Source organism: Triturus cristatus, chromosome 4_2 (genome assembly GCF_964204655.1).
Source record: "Triturus cristatus chromosome 4_2, aTriCri1.1, whole genome shotgun sequence".
Lineage (NCBI taxonomy): Eukaryota > Metazoa > Chordata > Amphibia > Caudata > Salamandridae > Triturus > Triturus cristatus.
Genome location: NC_140586.1, coordinates 673609205 through 673622652, shown reverse-complemented (window position 1 = coordinate 673622652; position 13448 = coordinate 673609205). Strand labels below are relative to the sequence as shown.

The 13448-nt window shown below is 44.6% G+C and overlaps 1 protein-coding gene across 2 annotated transcripts in view; it reads right to left on the bottom strand.

Moving 5' to 3' along the window:
* Positions 1 to 13448, bottom strand: part of LOC146834884 (E3 ubiquitin-protein ligase RNF170-like) — a 67038-nt gene that overhangs the window by 16717 nt on the left and 36873 nt on the right. For both annotated transcript variants that reach the window (XM_085600146.1, XM_085600145.1), the window contains exon 2: positions 2759 to 2828. In XM_085600146.1, the coding sequence (XP_085456272.1) occupies positions 2759 to 2828 (70 nt within the window). The remainder of the gene's footprint in view (positions 1 to 2758; positions 2829 to 13448) is intronic.

Below are 13448 nucleotides of genomic sequence, written 5' to 3'. Positions count from 1 at the left end.
TTAACAGGTTGTCATATATAAGGAGCTTCTGTGCACTTAATACAGCATATTTACATACAAATATTATTACCATTGCAGCCAGATAAACGCCTGCGTTAATCTGGTAAGATTTGAGCCCGCAATCTGCAACGGACATTCATTCATCACGATTTATTCCATTTATAGGCCAATGTATATGTTTAAATTTAGAAGAAACTTGAGAAGTGCAGGAGTTTCTACCAATTGAGAATTTGACCTTGTAGCACTCATGGTCACTGGTTACCTTAGGCAACTGAGAGTAAACATAACCTTTATACAGCGTCTGTGTTCGGTTAAAGGGAATCGCCCTTGCATATTTCCACAGTGTATGTGCACTCTACAACAAATGCAGTGCACATGCAGCTTGGACTATAGACTTGATGGCAGTAAAGGGTCTGTGTGAGTGGGCAGCTTAGGCTGGCACGCGCAGTGGAAGAGTGCGGCAGCTACGCCCACTGTGCATGCGTGGGAAGCCGGCACTGGGAGTGAGCATAGGGTGCAATTGCATGCCTTGCCTGCAAGTGGTGCTGCACAACTTGCCCTGCCATTTGAGGAACTGTATAGACACCACAGAGGCATTACATTGTGTTGGGTATCATCAGCATCTATCATGACAGTACATAAAGTCAAGAATAAAGCTGCGTTCATAAGGTGATTTAACAATATTCCCCTTAAAATATACAGAACAGACCACTCTGAGTATATAGAAAAGTAAACTCAGTGCGGGTGGTAAGAAGCAGTGCTTAATTTGAGCCTGTTGTGTCCGGTGCTCAGCACCGACACTTAACCATGAACATCGGTGCTTATAGCGCAAACCTGACCCAAAGTATTGGAGCGTGGACACATTCATTTTTTGTAGACACAGGAGTTCTGTTTTAGGCAGTGCTCACTGGAGAAAGGGGCTGGTGCAAGCTGCCTACTGACAAGAGCCCCGGCACTTTTTATTTTTTATTTTTACAAATTAACCACTGGTAAAATGTGAACCAAAATATAATTTTATACAAAATGAGGAACTTAATACATCTAGGACTTCTGTCTTTTGAATTAGCTCCTGTCTTGCTGCAGTACTTAGCTACCCCTGTGTCTGAGCACTAAGCAAAAAATCCTTAAACTAACAAATAAAGGTAAACAAATCATGACTACAGCGACTTGAGCTGCCTTGCATGACTTCAAATTGACCAGGCAGTGCAGGGCCAGGCAAAGTGGCCGTGCGTGGCTTGGTAAATGACTTCTAGGTTGTGTGTCGCCCTTGCGTGGTTTGGTAAATGTCATCCAGGTTGTGTGTCGCCCTTGCGTGGTTTGGTAAATGTCATCTAGGTTGTGTGTCGCCCTTGCGTGGTTTGGTAAATGTCATCTAGGTTGTGTGTCGCCCTTGCGTGGTTTGGTAAATGTCATCTAGGTTGTGTGTCGCCCTTGCGTGGTTTGGTAAATGTCATCTAGGTTGTGTGTCGCCCTTGCGTGGTTTGGTAAATGTCATCTAGGTTGTGGGTCGCCCTTGCCTTACCCTGCGTGGCGCAAAGGCAACACAAACCGTTGATAAGTATGGCCCCAAGTACCTAGCTTAGACTCGATTTAATGACAAGTGAGTGAATACCTAAAACACTTTGGTAGCCTGGCGTTTGACCAGCATAATAGTCTCCTGGGCTTAAAATGTTGAGTTCCTTTATAAGAAAGAATGTAGCCCAATGTTCCCAATGGACTCTGTCTCATCAACCCCATGGTAGATAGAACTTTACCCAAAGAGCTGACCACTTAAAGTGCTACATGGGGGAGCTGTAGCTCAAGAAACAAGCAGTAGTGAAGCCAATGGGTCTCACCACGAGACCCACTGGCTTTGGCAATGTTGAGCCATGCTGTACAGCCTCACGGCTGCTGGGGCTGCTGTGCAGCCAACAAAAAGGGCAATTAAACGACTGCCATGTAATTTGGGACGTGCCTTCAACAAACATGCATGCCTACATAAGGGCACAGGCTTTTTTGTTTCTTTTTATTTACCAATGCGAGATAGAAAGGTGTGCAAAAACGCTTTTTTAAAAGGTAGTTTGAAAGCCGTTTCTCAACAAAAAAAAATACAACCAATGAGCAAACTGCGGGAGTAGGTTGAGGAGTGGTGTGAACAAACACAGTGGGCAGGGAAAGAAGCAAAATAAGGTAATGAAAACATGGGCAAAGGGAGAAACAAACAGATGAATAACAGCAACTTAGAGCATCAGAGGAAGCACAAAGGCAAGAGAGAGCAGCATGAGTGCAGGTGAAGGGAGAGAAGCACATGGCTGAGAGAGTAACGTGGGCAAAGGGAGAAAAGCACATGAATGAGACAGCTGAGAAACACATGCACTTTCATGGAGTGCTTAAACAAAAAGAAAAATGAGTACTCTGCACGTGAGCAGAAGCCTGCCATTTAAAGAGATGGTAAAGAGGCTATAATATATGGGAGGGACAAATACAAGATGCACAGGCTGAAACAAGGCAAGCCATCTAATAGAAAATAAGCAAATAAAATTGACATTATAGCCAACGAATGGTAAGCAATGGGTGCATTGCAATCCTCTGTATATTCTTGGTAAGCCCACAATAATCTAAGATAGCCAGCTCTACCTTGGTGATAACATTTGAGTTCAACAACATTTTGGAGGTTATTAATGATACAAAAGTATAAGCTACTTTCGTCTATGATTACAATTCAGCCTTAGGTAGTGATATGTATTCAATTAAACGTGGAATAAGAACATTGGCCTACCTTGTGAGCAGAACGATGACTGCTGAGTCTTGGATCCTTGGTTATCTTATGTTGGTGAACATGAGCAAATCTGAAAAGTTACAATTGATGGTATGATACACTGGAAGGAATGAAACACTCTGATCTAATAGTACATAGAGATAGCATAGGTAAACAATGTGCTTTGCATCTCATGTCACAAAAAAACCCAGGAATGAGGAAGCAATGCATGGTGATGTCTGCATCCAAAAACTGTGAGGGCTGCTGTGAGTAGTAACCACTTCACCCTGGTGTTGTCTTGGTGTTTGGTGTTGCGAGGTCAAGTCAATATTTTAGTCAATTAAAAACATTAAGATAAATGTAAAAGAAACGGTATCCCCATTTGCTCTGTCTGGTACACAACAATCCACAAATATACATATTAGCAAATTCAACAGGATCTACATAGGATTTTTGACCAGAATATTGAACTTTTAATATCAAGGTGCTATGGCCAAAAAATCAACTGTCTCAAAATGTTGTGAAGGTAAGTATACATAGATAACTATAGATTTACTATTGTTAACTCCACTTCTATATCTTCAATGTGCGTACAATTAGGGTTAAGAATAGTAATTTTGCACCTACCTATATATACTTCACTTTTCAATATATAGTGGTAGTCAACATTTTGGCCATTATTTTTTGGCCGGTTGATATTTTTGTCCACCATATTTTGACCGTCAGATATACGCTTCTTTCAGTGACCCCATGGGTCTCACAGCTGCCATCATAGAAAATGCCACTTGTCACCTTCAGTGCCTCAAATGTCACATCACTACCACTGGCCTCACTCTATCAAGTGGGTATCATGGCTAGTGGTGCCAGCCACCTCCAGAGACTAGGACCACAGTTACTGAACCTCTAGTAACTCTCAGTGCCAATGGTAGAATCCACATGGATGGTTCCCAAACCAGATGTGCAGTTGGAAGCCTGGTTGAAACCAAGTTTCCCATGTTTGGCAACGGTTCAGCCAGGAATATAAATACATTGCTCTTAGAGCAAAAGTCCCTCTGTCACAACTGTGTGTGCTTCATAGTTCCAAACTTTGGAACTGTTCCAGAGGCCACTCCGGATTGCATGTCTAGTGTTATAGTGTTTATGTAAAATGCCTTTGGCTCGCCACCTGTGGGAAAGATGTAGTGGTCATAAGTGTGATTCACATATAACAAGAGAATGACAGGGGCATATTTACGTAGGGGTTGCGTCACCCTTGCGCCAGATAATGGGGTGCAAGAGCGACGCAACTCCTAAGTTTGAGTTATCAAACCATGCAAGGCCCCTTTGTATGGCCTTGTGTGGCTTGATAAATCCAGAGTAGCGCAACGCAGCGCAAATAGATGCGTTGCGTTATTCTTCACCATGGAGGTGTTACATGGGTGGAGCATGGGAGTTCTCACGAATCCTCCCATAGATTTTGGCTCATTCCCAGATTTACCATCAGTGTTAATCCTGGAAATGCGTCAAAATGCTGTCCTTCCCCATGCGAGGCGTAACGAGGAGAAATATCTTAATTTCTCCTTGTTACTTCTATCTATGTGTGCTGCATTTTGCAGTACACATAGAAAGAGGAAAATGCCTGCTTACAATGTAGGCACCGTTGCACCATGGTGCAGGGATGCCTGCACTGGGACTGGGGTGGCAGAGTGGGCTAAAGAACGGTGATGGATCAAACCCAGATCTGTTGACTGGGTGTGAGTGTTTGATTGGTTCTGATGCTCCGTCCATCACCACCCCCTTTTGTACTGCACTGGGACTAGGCAGCCAGAAGGACGCCATGGCAAGTAAAGGACAGGAATGCATCGTTTATGGAAAATATAGCACATCCCTGACCTTTCACGCAGGGCAGCAAGATGGCTTGCTGTGCAACACGAAAACTAAATAAATATGCCCTATAGTATCTAAGTGAGAGCAAACAGGTGGAAAGCGGGGTGGTATGGGCTTTCATAAGAACATGACTTATCTCTCTCTAAATCTCGGTAGCTGGCATGTTAAAAGACATAAATGCTAGTCAAAAAAGTATTTTTGTCCGTAAACATAGGTTTATGGCCCACAATACTTCATGTATTCCTTCTGGGAATTCACAAATAGTTTCCTGGTGGGTGCAAATGTATTTATAACTGACTTTTGCTATTAATAGTGTGGAGAAATACGCAGTTGTAAATCTCACTCAAGAGATAAGAAAAGGTGTGGTTTGCCTTAGAAGTTCTGGAACTCCCAGAAACATGTAGATTTGTGGGCACTCTCAAACTTCAATACCACCCCTTTCCACCCTGAAAATAGAACGAGATTTGCCCCTGCCAAAGGCTGGGGTAACTCCCCTTCCAGGATGGGAAAGGCCGTGAGATCACCCCCAGGTTTGGTGGGGATGTAGGGGGAAGAGAAGGTGATTTGGCAGACCTCTTTTAGATGGACTTCTCATTCTCCCTCCCGTGGCACCTAATACTCCTTAAGAGTTCCCCCTGTGTTTTGCTGCTCTTTTGTCTGATCGCAGATTGACACAGTGGCCATGTGTCTCTGAGTCTGTGGAACCTGGTCAGTTTAGGTGCAGCAATTTTGAATTATTGCAGTATGCTCCAATCTTGGCTAAATAACTGATTTTAAGGTGAGGCTTATGTTTTTTTGCATGTTATTTCAAGGAACAGTGAATTCAGAAAACATAATATTCCACATGTTTAATTAAACTAATTAACACCCTTCTATTGATGCTGTAGTGATTACCTTTTTGGGCCCACTGGTACTCCTTAGTTTAATGTATTAGCTGATTTATCCTGCCACTGCTTTGCACAGTCACACATAATATGTTTGTTTTTGTGACATGATGTTTTTTAGAAATACGCTATACGTGTTATTTTTTATTCAGTGACTCTTCTTGGGATTCAGTCTGAACGTTAAGGTCGACCAAACATTGGTACTGTTTTCTTGTGCTCAGTCAGCAACATCTCCTAACGTGTGTAGACATAACACAATAGCACAGCTGCAGTTGTCTAGCACAATAGTTCTTATCATATATACCGTGTCTTGCCCCCTTGGGGGGGCAGAGAGGAGAATTCCGGCAAAGAGGCCGGTCCTGGAATGGAGGCAGCAGCCTTGTGTATATTACGTTTACAACTATGATGCGGACCGCCTAGCTACACTCACCAGGTATGCGATCTTTTGCTAGTCCCAGAGATCACTAATATATCCCTGTGCTCACATATTTAGGGTAGGCCTAGACAGATATATTATTTGCCATGGTTGGGTTGTTCTTTGTATACAGTCTGCTAGTAATGTTGATTACGTTGCTTAGTTGTTTTGTATACAGCCTGCTAGTGATGTTAATTAGGTTGCTTAGTTGTATTTGTTTACTTATCGCAGCACACTTGCTTCAAAATAGGCTACAATAGTTTCAATAAATATATTGTAAACTTTCTTTAGGTCTTTCCTTTGTTTACTATTAACATGAATGAGTGAGAAACAAAAGGTGATGATCTGTTTCCATGGTTCCCTTGGGGACTAGAAGGTCATGTTCTAGGTTTGCCAAAATCACCTGCTACTCTGGAAAGGTTAGGAGTTCAGATCAGGCTCTGTCAGCTAGTCAGATTTGGGCCTACAAGTACTGAATTGGTAGAGAGACTCCGTCCCTCCATTCTGACATCCCAAGGCACAGTTCTGCTTTCCCAGCAGAATCCATGCGACAAGGCAATGTTCCCTTTTCTACCTGTTTTAATCTTTTTTCACATAGAGGGGTGTGTTTTTCCTTGTCGCGTCTGATCAAGTTAATGTAAGTTTTGCCACACAAAGGTAGTTCAATCTGTAGCCCTTCTTGGTTTTATTTTTATCTAACATAATATCTCCATAGAACCTTTGCAAATCTTAAACACTTCCTTGATACACTTTCATGCAGCTGAAGCTCAGAAACAATAGAAAAGTAGAAAATAACACATTACTTTTATAGGGCTCTCCCTGGAAGCTGAATGACAAGGCAAATGTTCATCAACAGTGCATGCCCTGGTGTGTTGTGGGCATTTTACATTATGTTCTTGCCAACTGAAGGATTACATCCCTGGGTGACTAATTTCAGATATGGGAAACCAAAGTCCTTGGGCAGGCCCTTGGGCGGGCATTTGGAAAAATACCACGCGTTCCCCATGAAAATCTGCCAACATTCGCCTGGGATACATGACAGAAAGCACGTCCCGGCTTGGCAGAGGTACCGCTTAGAAGGAGTGACTTTGCACTTATTAAGCACTGGTAAACTGCAAAATCTAAATTCTGGTGTCAGAAATTCCCAGATATTCCAGTTTCTGATTTTGCTGTTGTTGAGGGAGACATATTGCAGCTAACTACACATTTCCCTCTTTTTATAAAACATAGCAGATGTGGTGTAACAGCATTCAAAAGGAGCCTCAGAGCAACTATTTTCTAATTGACTTCGGTTTTACCTTGGCATGGGTGGGGCATACTGAAGAATAACCTAGGTACAGAGCTCTGCGCACCAAGGCCCTTATTTACGGGGAATTGGCTTAGGGCAGCGCCGCAAGTGTTCTTGCTGCCCTGCCATACAGCAATGTGAAAGGGCAGGAATGCATTGTATTTATGGAATAAGGTGCATGCCTGTCCTTTCCCCCTGCTCTGGCATACAATATGCTGCCCAGCGCCAAAGCAGGCACACTTGCACCTTGATGCAAAAGTGTCTGTGTTGCATGCAGGATTGTTTTTGTGCAGGCAGGGAGGGCCTTCCTGCACAAAAACAATACTGAGAGGCATTTTCTTCTTTCAATGTGTGCTGCAGAAAGAGGAAAAACGAGCACAAATAAAAATATTTCTCCTCATTCTGAGGCGGTGTCAAAATCCATGGGTGATGCGTGGGAGAAGCAACCGCAACGCCCATGGTTCGCCTTCTTGGTGCAGAGTAAGACACCGCAGCGTCTTGCGCTGCTTTGTCTTACTCTATATCTATAAGGCCTTGCAAAGCCACGCAAAGTGGCTTTGCGTGACCTCATTGATATGATTGATAGGCTTGGGCCGCCAGAGCATTAAAAACAGTGACCCTCCAGCGTTGAAAGCCTCTCATTAATAAGCCCCCAAGAGAAGAGGCTCCGTGACCGAAGGGCTCGCACTGAAAGTCTTTCTCAAGCCAACAAAACCACGAAAAGTTGGCAGTTGCCCGAAGGACTGGACAGTGGCGGCTGCCACAAACAAAAAGTGGTGGAGGGAGTGCGGGAGGGGGAGCACGGGAGGGGGTTTAATAATAAAGGAACTTACCAAAAGCTGCGCCTCAGTGTTCTTCCTGATCACAGCAGACCCTAGGACAGCATCACAGACTCCCTGTGCAATCCCTGGGCTGCACTCATGCTATGAGAGTAGCGCGGGGACTGGCCTGAGCGGGCTGGTTTGACACTCCGCTCAGGACTGGAAGTCTGTGCTGTTTCTCCAAACCGGCTGTTCAATACAGCCTGGTTGGAGAAACCTAAGTGCGCATGGATGTTGGACCAGCCAAAGACGGCCGACCAAACACACATGCACACTTAGAAGTGCACAAACCAGTCCTCCTCCCATGGCCCCAACCCACCCTACGCACTCTGGCTCAGCCAGCAGGTGAAAAAATAAAACAGTGATAGAATATAATTTTATTTTTCACATGCTGGCTCTGAGCCAGTGGGGCGACGCTCCTCCGCCATTGTGGAGGAGCCGCCTCTGGGACTGGAGAAGTTCTCAACAGACAAAGGAACACTTGCTGAGCAAAATGTTCATCCCAGGAAGGCCTTAACATTCTGCAAATGTGTTTCACTTCAAGAGGAATCCGGAAAAGGGGCAGAATACAGCTTTCTTTCCCACGAAGGGCTGCATGAATGGTGAATAATACACCACAGGCATTATCAAATGCAAATAATGAGATTTCACTCTTGATTAAAAAATGCTCAAGTGAAGATAACGTTGCAGGTCTTGCTTAGTGCAGTAACATTGGTAAATCTGGCCGAACCCCAATGCAATCATAACATTGATTATTAGTGCACCACTCCAGAATAAAACTGTTGTAAATTGACCATCGAAAATTAAAAAATTTACAAATACATAAGTCTTCATACTGACACCAAAATCAGCCTTCTGAGATGGGCATAGGTCTACCTCGATGTGTCCGGGCAGCAGAACAGACAGGAGTCGCTGGGCATCCCGTGCCACTACCTGGGAGCCCAGGCAGCGGGAGATGCCCCTAAACTCTCCTGTGGGCTGGGAGCAGTCCTATTAAAGGCGCAGGTGTTTTGCAAAGGAAAGATGCAACTGGGCTTCCCATGGTAGGACAGAGGTCTGCCCCACATTGTCCACAAGTTTCAGAAAATGACTCTGAAGTAGGACCTCTAACTCATTTCTTAATGCCTTGTTCTCTGTGGAAATAGTTGACATGGAGCTGGCTGGAGGATCCTTTGGCCCGGCATTACAACACTGGAGCCCAGGAGTGACTGAAGGTGGGACCCCGGTATAGTTGCCAGCAGTTGTGCCCCAGTTTAATCAGTCCATTTCTGCCCCACTCTTTTTAGCATTTTTTTTTTGTTTTATTTTCCGTGAACTCGGTGCCACCCAACTTGACACTCTAAGTGGCTATCTAGTTGGCCCTAGTAGGTATAGGCCACATCAGAGCAGCTGTGCTTAAACGAGTACACACCAACATGTGCACAGGACACAACACTAAAAGTGTGTGCTTTCTCTTTGATGCCCACCCAGTGGAGTGATGATTTTTGAGTTGACAGAAAGTCCTACCCACTTCCCCACTCCCCCCTGCCCCCCACGCTATAATGTCTATTTTAGAATAAGCCCGTGGGAACTAATGAAAGCAAGGACCCTGGTGGGTACTAAAGAGAGACATAATTTGGGCACAAACGGGCCCCTAACATCCTTGAACCCCGGTGTCCCTTCTCCTGCTGCACCAGTTATAGCTGTGTTCGTGTATAAGATATCTGTTTTTAAAAATCAAATCTGCGACTTGATGCAGGTCCTGGCTGGAAAGGGTTGTGTGGGAGGAGCCGAGTGCTATTCGGTGTCACTTGGTCCCATTCACTTCATCCAAAAATAGACCGGAAACCTGACACCGTGATTGGACAACTTTTAAGAGTCGTTCTGTGTGATTGGTGGCCGATCCTTGACTTTTAAAAGTATGTCAAGGTGAGGTCAAAGCCGTCCACGAGCCCATCTTTAAATAACAAAGAACGCCAGAAATTGACAGAATAAAGAGGGGAGTTTTCAACTTTCGAACGGTGCTGACTCTGTTTACCTTGAATCAGCGCCAATGTCAGCTGTAGATTTTGGCAGCCGCTCTGAGAAGTCAAACATGACAGGAGGAATGAGCTACTATTAATAAGCTGCAGTGTGCGATAGAGCTGTGGGGCATATCAGCAACAACCGGCGATAATTATCGCTAAGCGCACTTAGCGCTAGGATAATTATCGCCGGCTAGCGTGGATTTTTATCGCTGAGATAGCGTGCTATTAGCAACGCTTACCTCAAAAGCGATAAAAATCCAAGCGCTAACTGCCTAACATGAGATTATCGCTGGAAACCCAGCAATAATCTCACGAAATGTGGCGTTAGCTTGTTGATAGGAACTCACAAACTTAGCCATGATATCCTCCTTCCATAGGATATCATGGCTAAGTCAGTCCTGAAGCAGGGGTAAGGAAAGTAGCGATAACAAGGGTTATCGCTACTTTTCTTGCCGCTATGCTTCATAGCGTGGGGCTTGATGATAGGAGAAATGTCGCTTGGAGACATTTCTCCTGTCATGTCAGGTCAAGAACGCCCACTTTGCATCTCATTAGAGATGCAAACCTGGGCGTTAAGAATAGGTGCGCTAATGCAAGGTTTCACGCGTTAGCTTGACCTTGCAAATTAGGCGATAAAATTATCGCCACTTTTCAGCAGAAAATGGCCACAAAAGCGGCGATTATTTTCTATCGCCGCCTTGTAAATATGCCCCATAATTTCTTCTAAGATCTGTCTGCGACCATTTATTTCTCTTAAATGAAATCTACATCAGGCAAACAGGCAAATGTGTTTGACTGGCGAAACGAACGTACACCTTAATCAGCCGAGAGGGAAACCTCTGTATGGTTCAAAAATGGTGTATTGTAGAGTTTGTATAGCGCCTCATTCCCATGTTTAGGCCCTGAAGCGCTTCCAGGTAGTCTGTAGAAAAATAGTCTGTTTTGGATGGTTGATAGAATGTGGTTTGAAGGGTGTCCTGCATGGGAAAAGTTTAAGTCTCATGCATGAGGGCCCGAGGGGTGCTTTAAACATGCTGCTGTGAACGTGTCCCTGTGCTTCAGCATGGAGTGAGTGAGAGCAGTGTAAGAGAGAGAGGGGGTCACTCGTGCATTCCTACCATCTTATAGTAAGGTGCTACTCCATTTTATGCATAGCTGGTAGAGTGAGGGTGGAATGAGTGGCCAATATGGCACATTTGTGGCGTTGTGAGTAAGGTACGGATGGGTGCCCCAAAGGTTGCAGTGAAGTTGACTCTACTCTTTATAGTAAGAGGATGCAAGAGAGACATTCAGGGGCATATTAATTGAAAAGTCACGCAGAGCAGAGCATCAAGCCACCGTGCTGCGCTGCGTGACAGGGAAAGGGCAGGCATGTTCCGTATTGAACATAATATAGTGCATTCCTGTCTTTTATCGGAGCTGACGCACATTGGGATGCCTAGCAGCAATGCAGGCACCAAGGTGCAAGGGTGCCTGTGTTGTAGGCAGGATTGTTTTTGCGCAGGAATGGGTACCTCCCTGTACAAAAATAATCGCCTGAGGAATTGTCCTCTTTTTATATTTGCTGCAGAATGCAGCTCACATAGAAAGAGGAAAACACAAGGAGAAATAAAGGTATTTCTCCTCGTTATGCCTGGCCTGGGGATACGTAGCATTTTGACGCACTCCCAGGTCTACCGGTTATGGTAAATCAAAGAATGCATCAAAATCCATGGGTGTTGCATGGGAACACCCGCGCACCACCCATGGAATGCCGCCCTGGGGTAGAGTAATCCAACAGAGGGATTTGCTCTGCGTTGCGTTACTCAACATTTATCAAGCCACTCAGGGCCACGTAAGGATACCTTGCATGGCTTGATAAATTTTACTTCTGAGTTGCATCACTCTTTCGACTCGTGGCGTGGCGCAAGAGCAACGCCACTTATTGGTAAATATAGGCCATAGTTTTGTCTAGACTTATTATGTTTGGGTTTGATGAACAGCCCCATGTTGATGGGCAGTCTCTCGTTGATGGACAGTGACTATGAGCCTTTGCACCATTTCTTGTTTTCTGATCTACTTTAACACCGCCTGCACTAGAAAGACCTCCTGGCCTGCCTTCATTAGCCTTGCTCTCAACTAAGCATTGTTAAAGGAAGGGGGGGAAAGAGGTGTGCATTCAATCCCCTTGTGCTGAGACACGGCTACTCTGTGCTGAATATCGTGTCATACTTTGCATTGTATTTAGTGTGTTTCCTTGAGAGTAGGTATGTTGGTCTGGTTTTCCAGTTTTAGGATTTTCTGTGCCTCCCTGTCAAAAGAGTAGCCTTCTTATATTCTACTGTGTTGAAAAAGTCTTGTAAAAAATAGCCACCAATGTTCTTGTCCAACGTCAACCTTTTCAATGCAATTTAATAGCAGCCTGGCTGTTCATTGGACCTAATAATGCCTAATAAAGTGTGTTCCTTAGGACACTAAGTCACACCCCTACCTATAGGAGCAGTACCGCGCACACTTACATGTTTCTCCTGCTTGCTGCCTCCTCCGAGCAAGCGTTGAGCAGGCACAGTAGAGAGGACCATGTCTGCCCACATGCACATTGGTGTGGAAACACCTATACACCTGCAGCAGTGATACTCAAAGTATGGCCCAGGGGCTGCATGCAGCCCTCTTGGCTTTACATATCCCCCCCCCAGCCCCCCCCCCCCCCCCTAGTCAATAGCAGCACTGGGCTGCTGTTTACACGATTCAGCACTAACAATAATATCTGTTAAATAAACATGCAATCATTGATGTATTGATTGGTATGAAGGAAAGGAAGTAACTAGTGTCCTGCACTGTTTAACTTTAGAAACACCTTTATTTGCAAAGACATCTTGCAGCAAATGTGTAAAAATACGATAAAGTCTCATGCAGAACCGTTTCACATTAGTACATCACATTATGTCAGTGCATTTAGATGTATTTTTAGGTGATAGTTTTCAGACATGAATTTAAAAACATTTAAGCTTCCCCCCAGCCTGACAAGAATGCCAATAGTGAATTAAGAGGCAAGCAGCTGTGTGAGTGGCCTTGGTTCCTATTATACATGAACAACATTATAGTTTATTCAATCAAACACAGGAGATGGTTTTGTACAGCACACACCTTATATGTGATCTTGAAGAAAAATGAGTGAAAGGCAAATAAAATAATTGCCTGGGATCACACAATGTGGTCGACTGGGAAAGCCGGGACTGATCCTAAGTTTTCTGGTTTCATATTGTGCAGTTTAGCCACCAGATGTACAAGCTTTGCTTCCCCTGCACCCACCTTACTTCCCAACACATCCCCAAGCTGCCACCATGCTGGCATCGATGCAACCCTCGATAACACCACAGACCAAAGTTTTTGGGCCCGGGCAACATGTTTGCCAGTACCCTAGAGTCACAAGAGACCTGCTGGCCTGAATC